This window comes from Conger conger, chromosome 12, assembly GCF_963514075.1.
Source record: "Conger conger chromosome 12, fConCon1.1, whole genome shotgun sequence".
NCBI lineage: Eukaryota > Metazoa > Chordata > Actinopteri > Anguilliformes > Congridae > Conger > Conger conger.
This window is the reverse complement of record NC_083771.1, coordinates 23,896,168-23,918,183: the sequence shown is the minus strand read 5'-3', so window position 1 is coordinate 23,918,183 and position 22,016 is coordinate 23,896,168. Positions and strand designations below refer to the sequence as shown.

The 22,016-nt window shown below is 47.4% G+C and overlaps 1 protein-coding gene across 1 annotated transcript in view; it reads right to left on the bottom strand.

The window, feature by feature from the left end:
• Positions 1–22,016, bottom strand: part of LOC133141538 (proprotein convertase subtilisin/kexin type 5-like) — a 41,238-nt gene that overhangs the window by 6,466 nt on the left and 12,756 nt on the right. The window contains exons 11-30 of the mRNA XM_061262105.1: positions 17,976–18,093; positions 16,282–16,470; positions 15,003–15,139; positions 14,485–14,604; positions 13,696–13,798; positions 13,386–13,579; positions 12,799–12,883; positions 12,581–12,684; positions 12,087–12,204; positions 11,610–11,722; positions 9,887–9,989; positions 9,499–9,635; positions 8,600–8,800; positions 6,860–6,928; positions 6,454–6,496; positions 5,528–5,670; positions 4,531–4,731; positions 2,977–3,060; positions 1,136–1,331; positions 603–817 (exon numbers count right to left, since the gene is read on the bottom strand). Coding sequence (XP_061118089.1) covers positions 603–817; positions 1,136–1,331; positions 2,977–3,060; positions 4,531–4,731; positions 5,528–5,670; positions 6,454–6,496; positions 6,860–6,928; positions 8,600–8,800; positions 9,499–9,635; positions 9,887–9,989; positions 11,610–11,722; positions 12,087–12,204; positions 12,581–12,684; positions 12,799–12,883; positions 13,386–13,579; positions 13,696–13,798; positions 14,485–14,604; positions 15,003–15,139; positions 16,282–16,470; positions 17,976–18,093 — 2,673 coding nt within the window. The remainder of the gene's footprint in view (positions 1–602; positions 818–1,135; positions 1,332–2,976; positions 3,061–4,530; positions 4,732–5,527; positions 5,671–6,453; positions 6,497–6,859; positions 6,929–8,599; positions 8,801–9,498; positions 9,636–9,886; positions 9,990–11,609; positions 11,723–12,086; positions 12,205–12,580; positions 12,685–12,798; positions 12,884–13,385; positions 13,580–13,695; positions 13,799–14,484; positions 14,605–15,002; positions 15,140–16,281; positions 16,471–17,975; positions 18,094–22,016) is intronic.

The window sequence follows — 22,016 nt, the reverse complement described above, 5'->3', positions numbered from 1 at the left end:
TTTTGGGTTTTGAGTTTTGTGTCTTGAAAAATGACCTTAAAGGAATAGCTGTATTTGTGTGTGTGTGTTTTATATGTACTGCTTTGGCAATATTGTATGTATGTCATGCCAATAAAACACATTGCATTGAAAAAATGTGAATTGAATTGAGAGAGGGATGGAGAGACAGAGAAAGGGGAGAGAGGGATGGAGAGAGGAAGAGACAGAGAGAGGGATGGAGAGCGAGGGAGAGACAGAGAGAGGGATGGACAGAGAGAGGGATGGAGAAAGAAGGAGGGATGGAGAGAGGGATGGAGAAAGAAGGAAAGGGATGGAAGAGACAGAGAGGAATGGAGAGAGAAGGGGATGGAGAGGGGGAGAGAGAGAGAGATCGGTAGAGAGAGAGAGAAAGGGGTGGAGAGAGAGAGATGGTAGAGAGAGAGAGCGAGAGGGGGTGAGAGGGGGAGAGAGAGAGAGGGGTGGAGAGAGAGAGAGAGATGGGTAGAGAGAGAGAGAGCAAGAGGGGGGGGTGAGAGAGGGGTAGAGAGAGAGAGCGCGAGGGGGGGTGACAGAGAGGGGTAGAGAGAGAGAGAGAGAGAGAGAGAGTGAGGGGTGGTACTCACCCACGCACAGGTTGCTGGTGGAGCAGCGGAGGCAGGCGGGGGGGCAGGGCTGGCAGCGCCCCCCCAGGGGGAGGAGTCTCAGGGGGCAGGCTGCAGCACAGCTGTGCGCCAGCAGCAGCAGAGGCTCCGCACAGAGCAGGCAGTGTGTGGCATTCCCTGCACACGACACACACCCCGGCACACAGCTCTCACACACCTGCCCAGCAGGGTACCCCCTACAGACACAGAAACATCAAAATGCACCTTTTCCTCAATTTAGTCAATTCTTCATAACCATACGACCACATCTTAAACTACAGTATATATTAAAAAGAAATTACAACTATAATACACGTCATCGTGTACCAGTGGAAATGTCCAGGATGTTGATCTAATGTCTGCCAATTTCCCGTTCCCCTCCAATCAATATCCACACAGCGTTTGACGTCCCCCTCCTCCATACTGCTCTAACTTCTGTTTCAGCTTGTCTGTGCTGTTATAACCTCTCAGAACAGGCAGGCTGTGTGGTCACATACAGACCCGGGCTCTCGAACCTGAGACACTGGCGCACACACTGCCCCTCCTGCAGGTAGAGCGGCTCGCTGAGGCCAGACAGGCACCGGAGGCATAGCCCCTCCTCCCCACACAGGGCACACCCAGCAGGGCACGCCTCACAACGCCTGCGCCCGCTCCCAAAGCTCCCCGCCGGGCACCTCCCCACACACGTCTGCTGGGCGCTGAGGAACCTGCCTGGAGTCAGAGAGAGGGTGGGGGGGGGGGGGGGTAACACAGGGAGTCAGGGAGGAGTCAGAGAGAGGGGTAACACAGGGAGTCAGGGAGGAGTCAGAGAGGGGGGTAACACAGGGAGTCAGGGAGGAGTCAGAGAGAGGGGTAACACAGGGAGTCAGGGAGGAGTCAGAGAGGGGGGTAACACAGGGAGTCAGGGAGGAGTCAGAGAGATGAGTTACACAGGGAGTCAGGGAGGAGTCAGAGAGAGGAGTTACACAGGGAGTCAGGGAGAGGAGTCAGAGAGAGGAGTTACACAGGGAGTCAGGGAGGAGTCAGAGAGAGGAGTTACACAGGGAGTCAGGGAGGAGTCAGAGAGAGGAGTTACATAGGGAGTCAGAGGGAGGAGTTACACAGGGAGTCAGGGAGGAGTCAGAGAGAGGAGTTACACAGGGAGTCAGAGAGAGGAGTCAGGGAGGAGTTACACAGGGAGTCAGAGAGAGGAGTTACACAGGGAGTCAGAGAGAGGAGTCAGAGAGAGGAGTTACACAGGGAGACAGGGAGGAGTCAGAGAGGGGGGTAACACAGGGAGTCAGGGAGGAGTCAGAGAGAGGGGTAACACAGGGAGTCAGGGAGGAGTCAGAGAGGGGGGTAACACAGGGAGTCAGGGAGGAGTCAGAGAGAGGGGTAACACAGGGAGTCAGGGAGGAGTCAGAGAGGGGGGTAACACAGGGAGTCAGGGAGGAGTCAGAGAGAGGAGTTACACAGGGAGTCAGGGAGGAGTCAGAGAGAGGAGTTACACAGGGAGTCAGAGAGAGGAGTCAGGGAGGAGTTACACAGGGAGTCAGGGAGGAGTCAGAGAGAGGAGTTACACAGGGAGTCAGGGAGGAGTCAGAAAGAGGTGTTACACAGGGAGTCAGGCGGGAGTCAGAGAGAGGAGTTACACAGGGAGTCATGGAGGAGTCAGAGAGAGGAGTTACACAGGGAGTCAGGGAGGAGTCAGAGAGAGGAGTTACACAGGGAGTCAGAGGGAGGAGTTACACAGGGAGTCAGGGAGGAGTCAGAGAGAGGAGTTACACAGGGAGTCAGAGGGAGGAGTTACACAGAGATTCAGAGAGGAGTCAGAGAGGAGTCAGAGAGGAGTCAGGAAGAGGAGCTACACAGAGAGTCAGAGAGGAGTCAGAGAGAGGGGTTACACAGGGAGTCAGAGAGAGGAGTCAGAGAGAGGAGTTACACAGGGAGTCAGGGAGGAGTCAGAAAGAGGTGTTACACAGGGAGTCAGGCGGGAGTCAGAGAGAGGAGTTACACAGGGAGTCAGGGAGGAGTCAGAGAGAGGAGTTACACAGGGAGTCAGGGAGGAGTCAGAGAGAGGAGTTACACAGGGAGTCAGAGGGAGGAGTTACACAGGGAGTCAGGGAGGAGTCAGAGAGAGGAGTTACACAGGGAGTCAGAGGGAGGAGTTACACAGAGATTCAGAGAGGAGTCAGAGAGGAGTCAGGAAGAGGAGCTACACAGAGAGTCAGAGAGGAGTCAGAGAGGGGTTACACAGAGAGTCAGAGAGGGAGGTTACACAGGGAATCCAAAGGGGCAATCTGTTACACAGTTTCAGTCACTCACAAATAGACACAAACAAAGACAGACTGACTGACTGACAGACAGACAGACTCACCTTTCCCACATTTGCTGCACTGGTTCCTCTCCTTCCCCCAACAGGTCTCGCACGAGGAGTGACAGGACTCACACGCCCCTGCATCTGCAGAGCAGCACAGAACACAGCCAGTCAGCCACAGCCGCTCAGAGACATACGTATGCTCAGGACCATAAATATACGTTATTATTATTTTAGCTGTCTACCACAGGATATTAGAGTTGGAAGTAAATAATGAATATGAGCTGAAAGTGATATGGCTTTAAGTCATCAAGGATCACTTCAAGGGTTGTTTCTCCTCAATAATTGTCCTACTGAAGAATTATTATTGAAATGATTCAGGAGAAACAACCCTTGAAGTCATCCATCCATATCTGCTGCATATCTGACATCAGCATTACGGTTTCCAGCTCACTTGATACCTTGGACCCTTTACGACGTAAAGTCATTCAGTGTTCTATACTGTATCAGCATAATTTACAGATGAACCTAGTCCCACTCCCCAATTCCAATAGAGATCCATTAAAATGCAAAGAGTTTTAGTATCGCTTGTAGGACAAACTGACAATAAAGTGCAATACAACCAAGTATTCAAAAATGACTATTTCATTTTTGGGGAGAACATGCAAACTCCACACAGAGAGGTCCCGGCCGACTGGGATTCGCACCCAGGACCTCCTTGCTGTAAGGCGGCCAGTATGTTATAATTATATATATATATATATATATATATATATATATAAAAACATTTACAGTAAAGTATTGTAAAAACAAATAATGACTGAATCTATAGGTATCTTTTGTTTGGAAGTGCAAGATTTCTTCAAAGATATGAATACACAATGCATGTTTTGAACAGGCAAACAGGCAGTAACAAGTGCTTACCATTTTGAGTGTTGTGTCTAAGGTTTTGAGCACAAGCTTGTGAGATTAGGGTCGAAGTGATTGTAAAAAAAACTGTAACTTTGTCAATGTCCAAATATTTATGGCCCGACTGTATATATGTGTGTGTGTGTGTGTGTGTGTGTGTGTGCATGTGTGTTTAACAGTTAGTGTTATGCTAGTGTGTGTGCGTGTGTGTTGTGTAACAGTGAGTGTTATGCGTGTGTGTGTGTGTGTGTGTGTGTGCGTGTTGTGTAACAGTGAGTGTTATGTGAGTGTGTGTGTTGTGTAATAGTGAGTGTTAACCGAGTGTGTGTGCATGTGTGTGTATAAGTGTGATTTGTGTGCATGTGCATCTGTGTGTGTGTTGTGAGCATGTGTGTTGTTTTAACAGTGAGTGTTATGTGAGTGTGGGTGTGTGTATGTGTGTGTGAGTGTGTGTGTGTATGTGTGTATAATGTGTGTGTGGGTGTGTGAGTGTGTGTGAGTGTGTGTGTTGTGTGTGTGTGGGTGTGTGAGTGTGTGTGTGTGTATGTGTGTGTGTGTTGTGTATGTGTGTGTGTATGTGTGTGAGTCTGTGTGTGAGTGTGTTGTGTGTGTGTGTGTGTGTGTGTGCATTTGTGGGTGTGTGTATAGTGTGTGTGTGTGTGTGTGTGTGGTTGTGTGTGTGTGTGTGTCTGTGTGACAGCTCACCAGTCAGGAAGCTGCTCCAGGGACAGGGGCTCTGCTGTCTCACACACACTCCATCATCAAGCTGCGCCCCCTCCTCACAGGAGTCACAGTCATCTTCATCAGGGCCACTGCACGTCCTGCAGTCGCCATGGCAACGCTCACACTCCTGACTTTCCTCGTCGCCATAGTAACCTTCCTCACACTGCTGTACACACTGGCCATCTGAAGCAGAACACATCCCATTACCATCAGACACACACACTCATATACCATCACACACATACAGACACACACACTCATATACCATCACACACATACAGACACACACACTCATATACCATCACACACATACAGACACACACTCATATACCATCACACACACATACAGACGCACTCACATAACATAGCATAATGGTGAGAACAGGCCATTCAGCCCAGCAATGCTCGCCTTTTCCTACCACTAAGTGTACCTACTGCTTAGTTTGCCTAAAAACGAAATAGTATCTATCAATGTAGTATGCCTGGTCTTGAAACCTGAACTCACCTTGAAGAATTGCCTATAGTTCAGTTTGTTAATCCCTTTAATGAATTTAAAAGCCTCAATCAAATCATCCCTAAGGCTCCTTTTACTAAACTTAAAGAGATTAAGCATTTTAAGTTCATCCTCATCATTCTTATCTTTTATACATGGATTCAATCTGGTTGCCCTTTTCTGAACCTTATCCAGGGCCTCTATATCTTTCTTATAATGCGGTCCCCAGAACTGCACGCAGTACTCCAAGTGTGGTCTAACAAGAGCATTTCATAAGGTGAGTATAACACACGCAGACACACACACACAAACCCAAACACACACATACACACACACAAACCCAAACACACACACACACACACACGAGCCCAAACACACACACACACACAAACCCAAACACACACACAAACCCAAACACACACACACACAAACCCAAACACACACACACACACACACACACACATGAACCCAAACACACACACACACCTGACAGGAAGAGGTCAGCTTCACACCAGAAGCACTCCTTCTGGTTGCAGCTGACGCAGGTCTCAGGGCATTTCACACACGTCATCTCCTCCTCCACACTGTACGACTTCGCCGGACACGCCTTATAGCAGCTGTCCTGGAACCTGTATAGAGAGCACACACACACACACAAACCTCCTCAGACTCACACAATCAAACCTGCACGTAGAACACACACACACACATGCTCAGACTCACACACTCAAACCTGCACAAAGAGCAAACACACACACATTCAGACTCACACACACAAACCTGCTCAGACTCACACACTCAAACCTGCACGCAGAACACACACACACACACACGCTAAGACTCACACACTCAAACCTGCACACAGAGCACACACACACACGCTCAGACTCACACACTCAAACCTGCACGCAGAACACACACACACACACACTCAGACTCACACACTCAAACCTGCATGCAGAATACACACGCTCAAACTCACACACTCACACCTGCATGCAGAGCACACACACACACACACACGCTCAGACTCAAGTGCTCCAAATGAACAAACTACTCAGAACACAGAACACACCCCCACACTCAAGCCCTCAAACTGAACTCTTCAAATCTACACACACACAAACACACACACACACAAGCTCAGATTCACGCACTAAAACTGAACAAACTACTGAAATGCACCAAACAGAACGAGTCAGGCTTAAACAGAGACAAGTCAGAACATCCTGATTCACACATCATTTAACCATGGACAAATTCATCTCACACACCAATACACAAAACTTTCCATATACACTACACTGTCCCTAAAGGTGGTCTGAGGCGTTTGAGGGGGGGAACTGAAGGACAGATTAGGGGGTGAATGCAGAATAACACACAGGGGTGGAGTGAGAGAAGGATCAACTCACTGATAGAAGCCCTCGGTGCAGGACAGGCAGTGCCGAGGATTATCTGTAGGGGAGATCAGAGAGGGAGTGACCTCGCAGTCAGGAACATCCAATCACAGAGTGGATTAACTCAGAACCATCCAATCAGAGAGCTGATTAACTCAGGACCATCCACTCATAGAGAAGACTGAATCAGAACCATCCAATCACAGAGCAGATTAATTCAGAACCATCCAATCAGTGTGAATTAACTCAGAACCATCCAATCAGAGTGGATTAATTCAGAATCATCCAATCACAGAGTGGATTAATTCAGAACCATCCAATCACAGTGCAAATGAACTCAGAACCATCCAATTACAGAGCAGATGAAATCAGAACCATCCAATCACAGAGAAGAACAAGGCTAGAGAGAGGCGGGGCTTACACAGTACACACTTCCTGCAGCCCTCCTCACACACCATACAGTCGCCGTACTCTGGGTCCTCCACCTCCCCTGGGGAGAGAGCAGTGGGTTACACAGGGCTGTAGCAGACCCTGTCCTGGGAGAGAGCAGGGGTTACACAGGGCTACAGCAGACCCTGTCCTGGGGAGATAACGGGGTACACAGGGCTACAGCAGACCCTGTCCTGGGAGAGAGCAGGGGTTACACAGGGCTACAGCAGACCCTGTCCTGGGAGAGAGCGGGGTTACACAGCAGACCCTGCCCTGGGGAGATAACGGGGTACACAGGGCTACAGCAGACCCTGCCCTGGGGAGAGAGCAGGGGGTTACTACACAGGTCTGTAGCAGACCCTGCCCTGGGAGAGAGCGGGGTTACACAGGGCTACAGCAGTGATGGAAAAAGATAGAAAGAAAGTAGAATTAATGATGATGTGATGACGACCTAAGTCACATGCTTCCACTCCAGAAAAGCCAAAAAGGACAGTTGGCCGAGAGACCCTCCCCCAGATCTCTGCTTAGTAGAGGCTGACACGGTTTTGATTGTGTAATCATAATGAATATTCAAACAGTAGTTGCTGGAAACTCACTATGATCCACATGGTCTTCTGGCGAGATTTTGGAAATGTACCTGTTTTCACAATTACTCTGCCTGCCCCACATGTACCTGTCTGCCTGGATAAGGACCATTGCCTGCTTTTGGATTACGTTTTGGATCTTCCCTCTGTTTTCTTCATGTCATCCCTGAGTCTGTGTTTGGTTCTCTCTGCCTTGTTCCTGACACACATGGTGTTTTGCATTCATGTTGAATGGTTATGGGAACATTTAGTCAGAACTGCTTCATAGCCAGTCCTGTTCTCCCCGGGCCTCTCTGTGTGGAGTTCTCCCCAGGCCTCTCTGTGTGGAGTTCTCCCAGGGCCTCTCTGTGCGGAGTTCTCCCCGGGCCTCTCTGTGTGGAGTTCTCCCAGGGCCTCTCTGTATGGAGTTCTCCCCGGGCCTCTCTGTGTGGAGTTCTCCCAGGGCCTCTCTGTACGGAGTTCTCCCAGGGCCTCTCTGTGTGGAGTTCTCCCAGGGCATCTCTGTGTGGAGTTCTCCCCGTGCCTGCGTGGGTTTCCTCTGGGTACTCCAGTTTCCTCCCACAGTCCAAACACATTCAGGTTAGGTTAATTGGAGAGTCTAAATTGCCCCTTGGTGTACTTGCCCTTGACCCGGGCACTGGCCTCAGAACTGGAGTTGGTCCCCGGGTGCCGTACAATGGCTGTCCACTGCGCCTAGGTAACTAGGATGGGTCAAATGCAGAGGATGCATTTAAAATAAATAGGCAATAAATTGAATCTAATCTAATCTAATTATGCTGAGTATCTAAAAAGGTAAATCACAAACACCCACTTGATCAATAAGAATTGAATATTTATGCAAACTATAATGGGCTATATCTTCAGCCTAATTAATCTAGGCTGCTACACCTGGGGCCTGTTCTACAAAGCAGGATTACTAGTTAACTTCACCGAGTAAAACCTAGACCCCACACAAATCTGGAACATGGACCGAAGTAAGGACAGCTGCTCCAAGTTTTACGCAGTTATCCAGCTAACTCAGTAATCCTGCTAACTCAGTTATCTAGCTAACTCAGTAATCCTGCTATCTTAGTTATCCAGCTAACTCAGTAATCCTGCTTTGTGGAACAGACCCCTGTACCAGTGCAGTTATGCATCATGGGACTCACCGTCTCCACACTCCAGAGGAGAGCAGACTCCATCGGTGGGAGAGTGGGAGGGGTCACAACTCAGGCACCAGTCAGGGCCGCTGCACACCCTGCAGTTCTCAGGGCAGGGGTCGCAGCCCCGCCCCCCTGACAGGAAGTGATGCTCCGGGCAGGCGTCCACGCACTGCCCGCGGAAAAGGAACCGCTCCACCCCGACGTGATCTGGGTCAGGGGGGGAACCATAGAGCATACATAGGAACTGGTGAGGGTGGGAGGGACCATAGAGCATACATAGGGACTGGAGAGGGTCCGTAGAGCGTACATAGGGACTGGAGAGGGTGGAAGGGACCATAGAGCGTACATAGGGTCTGGAGAGGGTCCGTAGAGCATACATAGGGACTGGAGAGGGTGGGAGGGACCATAGAGTGTACATAGGGACTGGAGAGGGTGGGAGGGACCATAGAGCGTACATAGGGACTGGAGAGGGTGGGAGGGACCATAGAGCATACATAGGGACTGGAGAGGGTGGGAGAACCATAGAGCGTACATAGGGACTGGAGAGGGTGGGAGGGACCATAGAGCGTACATAGGGACTGGAGAGGGTCCATAGAGCGTACATAGGGACTGGAGAGGGTGGGAGGGACCATAGAGCGTACATAGGGACTGGAGAGGGTGGGAGGACCATAGAGCGTACATAGGGACTGGAGAGGGTGGGAGGACCATAGAGCGTACATAGGGACTGGAGAGGGTGGGAGAACCATAGAGCGTACATAGGGCCTGGAGAGGGTGGGAGGGACCATAGAGCGTACATGAGGACTGGAGAGGGTGGGAGGGGCCATAGAGCGTACATAGGGGTGATTGGTGCCGGGGTGGTGCGTGGCAGGTGATTGGTGATTGGGTACAGGGTGGCAGTACCTCACCTGTTCCGCAGGCAGTGCAGTTCTCTGGGCCACCTCCAGAGCACTCCCCACAGGTGAGGTCACAGGGGTGGCACTGCCCGCCTGACGGGTACAGCCCGGGCGAACAGCCTGTGTCACAGCGCCCCTCCTCCAGCGCCCTGAGAGATCGGACCAATAACGAGTTTAAACTTAACATTTCAAAGGTCATTCTGTTACGGACTCATTCATGGAATTATCAAAACACACGGCATCAGAACAAAATTCTCCATCAGAATAGTTCTGTGAATTGTTTTTAGAACGGTTTATAATTAACAACACCACCACCATCTCTTGTTACAGACACACCATCATTTACTGACTGATTGAGTGAATTAATTCATTCGATTGATTGGTTGATTGGCAGTCTCACCTGCCAGGTGTGCAGCTGAGGCAGTCCCAGGTCTCCGGGCCTTTGCACAGGTGACAGGTGACGTCACACAGGTGACACGCTCCAGACTCATCCTGATACTCCCCTGATAAGCACATACGTGTCAGCAACAGGTAGTCATGACACGCCACTGTAGGGAAATTCAACCCTGGCTCTGGAGGGCAGCAGTGCTGGTGTTCATTCGTACCTGTCACGTTTCATGTTTGTCATGTCATGTTTTATGTTTAGTTATTGTCTTGGTTATGTTATTGTCATGTCACGTATTATGTTAGTCTAGTCTCACCACGTTTTTATGTTTCATGTCATGTTATGTTTCAGGTTTAGTTGTTACGATTTAATTGTTAGTCTTGCCATGTCATGTTATATAGTTTATTGTCATTGTTTTGCAAACTGGTTATGTCACAATTTATGTTCCATGTTATGTTGTACTGTTCATTGATTTAGCATACACTTTTTCGTGTCTCTGCAAACCTTGCATTCCTGCTTTCTCTCTCCCTTTCTGTCACTCACACCCTAATTGTTTCAATTTCCCTTGTCTATTTACTAACCTACTAATGCTAGATCAGGATCGGGTAATACTAACATTCTAATCATGTGTTCATGTTACCATACGTTTCTTGTGCATGTTATTTACTAATTTACTAATGCTAGGGCAGGATAGGTTTATTACTAACGATTACTAATTACCTTGTTAACTTGTCAATCCTCCACACCTGATTTCCATTCTCTTGCTGCTCTCAAACTAATTGTCTACACCTGTCTACACCTGCATATAAGCTCAGTTTCATGTCATGTCTGTGTACCGACTACGAAACTGCTCTCTGGGTTTCCCTGAATAAAGTCCTGACGGGACTTAACTACAGCATTGTTTCTGAGTCGTTTGCATTGCATTTTGGGTCCAAACCCCCCACGCACCCATCTCAGTACCCTCAGAATGGATTTACACCTGGGACTACACTTGGCGTATAACTTCACTGCCAATCAGTGGCATTTATCTATCTAGGGGGCAGCCTGTAGCGTAGTGGCTAAGGTACATGACTGGGACACGGAAGGTTTGTGGTTCGATACCCGCTGTAGCCACAATAAGATCCGCACAGCCGTTGGGCCCTTCAGTAAGGCCCTTGAGCAAGGCCCTTAACCCTGCATTGCTCCGGGGGAGTTGTCCCCTGCTTAGTCTAATCAACTGTTAGTCGCTTAGGATAAAAGCATCAGCTAAGTAACAAATTATCAATTAGCTGTAGTGTAGAAAAGAACACCAGCAGTACTACCAGCCTTGAGTATCCCTGCCCTACTGCATGTTTTGCGGTAAAAAGTCATGTATTAAACCAGGTACAGATTGTACTCAAGAAAAGCTCCTGTTTTGACCTGGATGTGTGCTCTTCACCATTTAAACAGTAAGACATGAGCGAGTGATTTTGTAAATGTGAAGAACATCAACAGCACAAGCTGTAAAATTAACAACACAAGCTGCTAAACGGCTAGAGTGTAAACGCATGCACGGAAGTAAGAATTACGGTGCTGATCATAGGCCACAGGTCACATTGCCATTGAGCTCCTGAGCAAGGTGCTTAACCTGAATTGTTGAAATAAAATATCAAGCTGTGTGAATGGATTGTTTGCAACAATGTCATTTGTGTAAATCACAATTCTAAATGTTAATTTAACAGTGAAACTGGGTTCCGGCCACTAGGGGGAGCTAACGCACCGAGCCGGCAGTCGCTGCTGTGGACGCAGGCCCCAGACTGCAGAGTGAGCCCACTCACACAGCTGCTGCAGGCTGTGCCGGGGCCCACACAGGTCAGACAGCTGGGCTCACACCTGGAGAGAAGAACATCACAGCCAGTCTGACCCACTACAGCCACACACCTGATAATAACAGCCACCATTTCCTAATTATTCTCAATAATGCGTATTTATTGTGAGCAAGGCCATTTTGTGGCAAGTTTTATTCACACTGCATAGCATTCTGTTGAACTAGTAGCCCCAGTCAACTCTCTTGTTCTTCTGGAACTCATTCAATTTAATAAGATTCATCAATACTCCATTTACAATGTATTTTGGACTCTCTGTAGCTATGCCGTACAAAGGCTATAAAGTGTTGCCAAAACCATTTGTGATATTGACCTCATCGTTAACATCCCAATGATTTCCTACATACTGCCTTAAATGTGAAGTGCCTGACCTGTTGCAGGTACCCAGGTCAATTGCAGGGTAGAATCCGTCACTGCAGGAGGGCACACACTTCTGGTCCTCCAACAGGAAGCCCTCTGCACAAGTGGTACATTCCCCCTCACCTGCACCTGAGGAAACAACACACCTGTCCTACTTCACTACATTAAACAGTGCGCACCTGTGTCTGGAACAGAACTTTCCATTATCAGAACATTCCATCATCAGAACTTTCCACCATCACAATGCTCCATCATCAGAACATTCCATTATCACAATGTTCCATCATTAGAGCATTCCACTATCACAATGTTTCCTATCATCAGAACATTCCACTATCACAATGTTCTATCATCAGAACATTCCACAATCACAATGTTCCACCATTAGAGCATTCCACTGTCACAATGTTCTATCATCAGAACATTCCACTATCACATTGTTCCATCATTAGAACTTTCCATCATCACAATGTTCCATGGTCTAGCACACACACACATCTCTTACCTGTGCAGGAAGCACACGCTCGAACACAGGGCTCACACTCCTTACGCTCTCGGCTATAGAAGCTGCCCGTCTCACAGCTCCTGCCACACACACCACCCTGCAGACTGACAGCAGCACGGACAGAGAGAGAGATGGAGAGAGGGATGAGGAAGGAATAGGAGAGAAAGCAATGGCAGGTAATCTGCTGGTAATAGTAACCGTGCTCTGAGTCTCCATACCTTGTGCCAGGTGCACATTCCAGACAGGTATCTGATGATGTACATTTCACACAGTTTTCACTGCATTTCCTGCACACACTGCCATCTGCAGGGCAAAGTCAGGATGACAGACACACAAAAACAGTTTATTATCCAGACACCTTTCTGCTCAGCTGTTACCACGGCTGTTACACTATAGCTACAGGCCTGGGCTTTTCCAGATGGTAATGTCCGGTGGTTTTCATACATCCTCATAGCAGGACAGGGCATAATCAGACCAACTCCACACTCAACATGGTTTGACCAGCTCAAGCTATGTTTTGAACCAGCGGGTAGCTGGCAAATTCAAGATGGTCATACCTGGATTTTACCTGGTGTATTGGAACCTATGAAATACTCTCAAAAAGTGCAAACCCTGCCTTCTGGTCCTCTTGGTTGAACCACTTGCCCCACCAGGCAAGATCAATCAAGCACAGAAAAGTACTTGAATCCAAAACAGTGATGTATGTGACCCAGGTGTGGTGAGAATGTGAGACCAGCATTGTGTCTCACTTTTGGAGAAGTGTGCAGGCCTTATTCCTGTTTGATCTTGCGGCAGGGATGTGCGCCGTTACCTAGGTAATATCCGTGTGCACAGCCAGACACACAGGTGCTGCTTCCTTCCTGGGAGTGGTATCCCGCCTTACAGGAAGTGCACTGGTCTCTGCGGCTGCCCATGCATGCCGCGCACAGGAAGTAGCATTTCCTACAGCGCCCCCTGCTGTCTGCGTAGAACCCGGAGGGACACTCCGACACACAGGTCCTGCGTGGGGGGGGGGTCATAGAAAAGGACCCGGGTCAACCTCCCTTTACACGCCTGCTCTTATGATTCATAATAAGCCACTTGTATAGTGTTATGATTGTACATATTGTCCTAACCTGGTGTTGTTCCTGTGCTTCAGGAAGTGATGTAAGCAGCCAAAACACTGATGGGCGCCTGGTCCTTCACAGCCAAACGCATTACACTCCAGGTCACATGGTCCTGACAGAGGATCACACACAGCTTTCAAAATACCAATACCTCACAGACACACACACACACACACACTCACACACTCACACACACACACAGCTTTCAAAATACCAATACCTCACACACACACACACACTCACACACTCACACACACACACACTCACACACACACACTCACACACGCACACGCACATGCACACGCACACGCACACACACACACACACACATGCACACTCACATGCACACGCACATGCACACGCACACACACACACACACAGCTCTCAACACCAATGCCTCACACACACAAACACACAAAAGGGGAGGGGTTATATTGAGAGGGGAGTGGCTATATTGAGGGGGAGGGGTTGTATTGAGATGGGAGTGGTTATATTGAGAGGGGAGTGGCTATATTGAGAGGGGAGGGGCTATATTGAGATGGGAGTGGTTATATTGAGAGGGGAGTGGCTATATTGAGAGGGGATGGGCTATATTGAGATGGGAGTGGTTATATTGAGAGGGGAGTGGCTATATTGAGAGGGGAGGGGCTTTATTATAAGGGGAGGGGTTATACGGAGAGGGGAGGGGCTGTATTGAGAGGGGAGGGGCTATATTGAGAAGGGAGGGGCTATATTGAGATGGGAGTGGCTGTATTACAAGGGGAGGGGATGCGGGCGTGGTCATGATCTCACTCTCACCGCTGTAGTCTTGCTCATCATCAGCCAATAGCTCAGCAGAGCGTGGTTGTTTGGCACGCACAGAGGAGTATGGAAACACAGATGTGCCATAAAGAACTAGAGACCATTCTTTCAATTCCCCTGATATTCACAAAGAGAAGAAATATACCATCACAGGCCATATCAAGAGAGAACTAACTAAAAAAAAACATTTTTGAAGTTGGGTCATTGGCACTAGTAACATCAAAAATTATCATATAGTAGTACTGTTAAAGTGAAATTGCTGAATGAACGCACTACAAGATTTTATTTTTTTCTCTCAAGATTTTATTTTTTTCTCGTTTTAAGTTACTGTTTGTTTGATGTACACACACACGGGAAGTAAAAGGTTCTTATTCTATTGGCAAATCTTGAAATGAGTCTTACCTAATTGGCAATATTTGTGTCTTATTTAGCAAAAAACTCAAAGAAAGCAGATGAGAAGTCTCAGTATGCATGTTGAGAGTGGGGGTCGAGTTACAGAGATAAGGGTTAAGTGCCTGTTGCGTTCTGGCGCCGGGGTCGGCGTGGTGACTGGTGGACCTCCAGGGTCCACTCCCCTGCTGCTCTCTCCCCCCAGCAATGCGTCGTCATGAACTCCCAGTCCTGGAAGCCCCCTGCGGAGCGGTCCAGTGGCCTGGCACGTGCGTGGGGCAGGGGGGGAATACACACATTAGCCAATAACACTGGTGTAGAAGAGGCAGACATACACGCATTAGCCAATAACACTGGTGTAGAAGAGGCAGACATACACGCATTAGCCAATAACACTGGTGTAGAAGAGGCAGACATACACGCATTAGCCAATAACACTGGTGTAGAAGAGGCAGACATACACACATTAGCCAATAACACTGGTGTAGAAGAGGCAGACATACACACATTAGCCAATAACACTGGTGTAGAAGAGGCAGACATACACACATTAGCCAATAACACTGGTGTAGAAGAGGCAGACATACACTTTCAGAAATAAATGGATGAAAAGTGGCTAAAAATGTACAAATGCTGGTTGCTGGGGCGGTACCATATAGGTACATAAAATTGTACCCCTAGCCAGCAATATGTAACTAATTTGTACCTTTTTTGCCTGGAAAATGTACTAATTTGTACTCAAATAGAATATTACTGTAATTTCAGGATATATTTGGGAAATTTGATCCTTGAAAAACAAAAATGTACCTCCACTGTCACTTTATTTCTGAGAGTGTACATTAGCCAAAAAGAATGTCTGCTCAGGCCAACCGGCCAATCAACACATCCCGGCAGCACAACAGCTAATGATGCTAGACTTGGGTTATATCTCAATAATTAGATGTGACGATTGATTGATGTTGCCTGGTGCAAATGAGCAAATGGACTGGAAGGTGGGTGTTTGCAGTTTTGTTTCATACAGTTTCATAGGTTCCAGGACACCAGACAAGTTCAGTAGAGCAAAGAAAAGTATTTGAATCCAAAACAATTGTGTAAATGACCCAGGTCAGAAATTTGCAGAAATCTGCAGAAATCTCTTACTCTTCTCCTCTTAACTTTTTTTTGTAATTTTAACATTTCTGAGAGTGTAAGTGTAATGGAGGATTTACCTGTAAGCCAGGTGAATGGAGGATTTACCTGTAAGCCAGGTGAAAGGAGGATTTACCTGTAAGCCAGGTGAAAGGAGGATTTACCTGTAAACCAGGTGAAAGGAGGATTTACCTGTAAGCCAGGTGAAAGGAGGATTTAGCTGTAAGCCAGGTGAAAGGAGGATTTACCTGTAAGCCAGGTGAATGGAGGATTTACCTGTTGGAGAGGAGCTGGGACCTTGTTCCCGAGGGAGAGACGAGATTAATTGACAGGTGTCCTCGGTGGGGGTGGGTGATGGTTGCTCTAACCACCACGTGCTCCAGGAAGCGGACATGATGGAGAGGAAGATGGCGGCAGCCTGTGGCATCCTGCCCCACCCTTAGCACACCGTGGGCAGGGATGGCCCTGCAGGAGAACCGGCCGGGTGAAACACTCGCACAGGACAGGACATTCTCATTACACTACATTACATTTTATTCAGCAGATGCCTTTATCCGAAGTCACGTACAAAAATTCCATCCCAAGGTCATTAGAACAAACTACCCTGCTGTAAAATCCAGCTATGCCAAAAAATGTCGAAAATTGAGCTGGTCATAAGCTGGTCTAGCTTGGTATGAGCTGGTCAAACAGCTAGTGCTGGTAGCTTCTGTTGGAAGTTTAGCTGTTTCAAAACATAGCCTGAGCTGGTCAACCCACGTTGAGCTGGGAGTTGGTCTGAACTGGTCAACCAGCTACAAGTGGTTTCATCTACTTTAGCAGTTTTTAGCAAGACAAATTCACAAAGAATCAGTTGTACGGCCATGAAAATGTGTAGGCCCAGTCAGTAAGTAATTTGATCAATAACTAAAGTACCAAGATAAATACAAATGCAATAACAATATAAATACAAATACAACTACAACTGCAACAGTCCTAGATTAAACTCAGGCACAGGCATCCAGCACTTTCACGTGGCAGTTGCATCTTCATCCAATGTTGTAGCTCTTCATCATATCGCCTGTAATCATGCCTGATTTTCTGGCTTATAACTTGAAATTGTAATGTGTGTTTGAATACCTGTTGTTGTGGCCTTTTGTAACAAGCACACTCAGTGAGCACGTTAGATACACATATACACCAGCTTGTTAATGCAAATATGTAATGTGGCAGCAACAAAATGCATAAAAGCATGCAGACATGGTCAGGAGGTTCAGTTGTTTTTCGGACCAAATGTAAGAATGGGGAATAAATGTGATCGAAGTGACTTTGACCATGGAATGATTATTGGTGCAAGACAGGGTGGTTTGAGTATCTCAGAAACTGCTGATTTTTATGCACAACAGTCTCTAGAGTTAGCAGATGATGTTGCTAAAAGAAACAAAACAACCAATGAGCAGCAGTTCTGCAGACAGAAACACCTTGTTAATGAGAGAGGTCAGGGAAGAAGGGCAAAAAATAATAAGTCTAAAAAATAAGTCTAATAAATACTCAATAAAGTGCTCACTGGGTGTATATTAACAGGATATTGCACTTGTCCTGGGGCATATAGACCTCTATTAAAGGGGTTCACATCATTTCACACATAGGTTTTTTATCTATAGACAGAGTGTATGTATGTGCGTGTGTACGTGTGTGCTTGTGCATTTGTATGTATATGCATATGGGTGTGTGTGTGCTTGTGCGTGTGTGTGTGTGTGTGTGCGTGCGCGCTTGTGCATGTGGGGGAGTGCATGCATACTTGTGTGCTTGTGTATGTGTATGCATGTGCGTGTGTGTGTGTGTGTGTGTGTGTGTGCTTGTGCATGCGGGGGTGCATGTGTGTCTGCACCAGTCTCACTGTAAAAGGTGACTTTCTTTAATGTGATAGGTAGATGATGTAATCAGGGAGGCCCTGGGGGATTGGTGGAAGCTGTAGCGGGGGTAGAGCTTACCTGACATGGCGGTCTATGTTCTCCACACAGGTGTGCTGGGCGGGAACGAGCGTCCATTTCTCTGCCTCCCTCACCATTGCCTCAGCGTCCATCAACCCAAACCCATACAGGTGACTGACTACAACACACAACATCCATCAACCCAAACCCATACAGGTCACTGACTAAAACACACAACATCCATCAACCCAAACCCATACAGATGACTGACTACAACACACAACATCCATCAACCCAAACCCATACAGGTGACTGACTAAAACACACAACATCCATCAACCCAAACCCATACAGGTGACTGACTACAACATACAACATCCATCAACCCAAACCCATACAGGTGACTGACGACAACACACAACATCCATCAACCCAAGCCCATACAGGTGACTGACTAAAACAAACAACATCCATCAACCCAAACCCATACAGATGACTGACTACAACACACAACATCCATCAACCCAAACCCATACAGGTGACTGACTAAAACACACAAAATCCATCAACCCAAACCCATACAGGTGACTGACTAAAAAACACAACATCCATCAACCCAAACCCATACAGGTGACTGACTACAACACACAACATCCATCAAACCAAACCCATACAGGTGACCGACTACAACACACAACATCCATCAACCCAAACCCATACAGATGACTGACTACAACACACAACATCCATCAACCCAAACCCATACAGGTGACTGACTAAAGCACACAACATCCATCAACCCAAACCAATACAGGTGACTGACTACAACATACAACATCCATCAACCCAAACCCATACAGGTGACTGACTACAACACACAACATCCATCAACCCAAGCCCATACAGGTGACTGACTAAAACAAACAACATCCATCAACCCAAACCCATACAGATGACTGACTACAACACACAACATCCATCAACCCAAACCCGTACAGGTGACTGACTAAAACACACAAAATCCATCAACCCAAACCCATACAGGTGACTGACTAAAACACACAACATCCATCAACCCAAACCCATACAGGTGACTGACTACAACACACAACATCCATCAACCCAAACCCATACAGGTGACTGACTAAAACACACAACATCCATCAACCCAAACCCATACAGGTGACCGACTACAACACACAACATCCATCAACCCAAACCCATATAGGTGACTGACTACAACACACAACATCCATCAACCCAAACCCATACAGGTGACTGACTAAAACACACAACATCCATCAACCCAAACCCATACAGGTGACCGACTACAACACACAACATCCATCAACCCAAACCCATACAGGTGACCGACTACAACACACAACATCCATCAACCCAAACCCATACAGATGACCGACTACAACACACAACATCCATCAACCCAAACCCATACAGATGACCGACTACAACACACAACATCCATCAACCCAAACCCATACAGGTGACTGACTAAAACACACAACATCCATCGACCCAAACCCATACAGATGACTGACTACAACACACAACATCCATCAACCCAAACCCATACAGGTGACTGACTAAAACACACAACATCCATCAACCCAAACCCATACAGGTGACCGACTACAACACACAACATCCATCAACCCAAACCCATACAGGTGACCGACTACAACACACAACATCCATCAACCCAAACCCATACAGGTGACCGACTACAACACACAACATCCATCAACCCAAACCCATACAGGTGACCGACTACAACACACAACATCCATCAACCCAAACCCATACAGGTGACTGACTACAACACACAACATCCATCAACCCAAACCCATACAGATGACTGACTACAACACACAACATCCATCAACCCAAACCCATACAGGTGACTGACTAAAACACACACCATCCATCAACCCAAACCCATACAGGTGACTGACTACAACATACAACATCCATCAACCCAAACCCATACAGGTGACTGACTAAAACACACAACATCCATCAACCCAAACCCATACAGGTGACCGACTACAACACACAACATCCATCAACCCAAACCCATACAGGTGACCGACTACAACACACAACATCTATCAACCCAAACCCATACAAATGACCGACTCCAACACACAACATCCATCAACCCAAACCCATACAGATGACCGACTACAACACACAACATCCATCAACCCAAACCCATACAGGTGACTGACTAAAACACACAACATCCATCAACCCAAACCCATACAGATGACTGACTACAACACACAACAACCATCAACCCAAACCCATACAGGTGACTGACTACAACACACAACATCTATCAACCCAAACCCATACAGATGACCGACTACAACACACAACATCCATCAACCCAAACCCATACAGATGACCGACTACAACACACAACATCCATCAACCAAAACCCATACAGGTGACCGACTACAACACACAACATCCATCAACCCAAACCCATACAGGTGACCGACTACAACACACAACATCCATCAACCCAAACCCAAACCCATACAGGTGACTGACTACAACACACAACATCCATCAACCCAAACCCATACAGGTGACCGACTACAACACACAACATCCATCAACCCAAACCCATACAGATGACTGACTACAACACACAACATCCATCAACCCAAACCCATACAGGTGACTGACTACAACACACAACATCCATCAACCCAAACCCATACAGGTGACCGACTACAACACACAACATCCATCAACCCAAACCCATACAGATGACCGACTACAACACACAACATCCATCAACCCAAACCCATACAGATGACCGACTACAACACACAACATCCATCAACCCAAACCCATACAGGTGACTGACTAAAACACAGAACATCCATCGACCCAAACCCATACAGATGACTGGCTACAACACACAACATCCATCAACCCAAACCCATACAGGTGACTGACTAAAACACACAACATCCATCAACCCAAACCCATACAGGTGACCGACTACAACACACAACATCCATCAACCCAAACCCATACAGGTGACCGACTACAACACACAACATCCATCAACCCAAACCCATACAGGTGACCGACTACAACACACAACATCCATCAACCCAAACCCATACAGGTGACCGACGACAACACACAACATCCATCAACCCAAACCCATACAGGTGACCGACTACAACACACAACATCCATCAACCCAAACCCATACAGGTGACCGACTACAACACACAACATCCATCAACCCAAACCCATACAGGTGACTGACTACAACACACAACATCCATCAACCCAAACCCATACAGGTGACTGACTAAAACACACACCATCCATCAACCCAAACCCATACAGGTGACTGACTAAAACACACACCATCCATCAACCCAAACCCATACAGGTGACTGACTACAACATACAACATCCATCAACCCAAACCCATACAGGTGACTGACTAAAACACACAACATCCATCAACCCAAACCCATACAGGTGACCGACTACAACACACAACATCCATCAACCCAAACCCATACAGGTGACCGACTACAACACACAACATCTATCAACCCAAACCCATACAAATGACCGACTCCAACACACAACATCCATCAACCCAAACCCATACAGATGACCGACTACAACACACAACATCCATCAACCCAAACCCATACAGGTGACTGACTAAAACACACAACATCCATCAACCCAAACCCATACAGATGACTGACTACAACACACAACAACCATCAACCCAAACCCATACAGGTGACTGACTACAACACACAACATCTATCAACCCAAACCCATACAGATGACCGACTACAACACACAACATCCATCAACCCAAACCCATACAGATGACCGACTACAACACACAACATCCATCAACCAAAACCCATACAGGTGACCGACTACAACACACAACATCCATCAACCCAAACCCATACAGGTGACCGACTACAACACACAACATCCATCAACCCAAACCCAAACCCATACAGGTGACTGACTACAACACACAACATCCATCAACCCAAACCCATACAGGTGACCGAC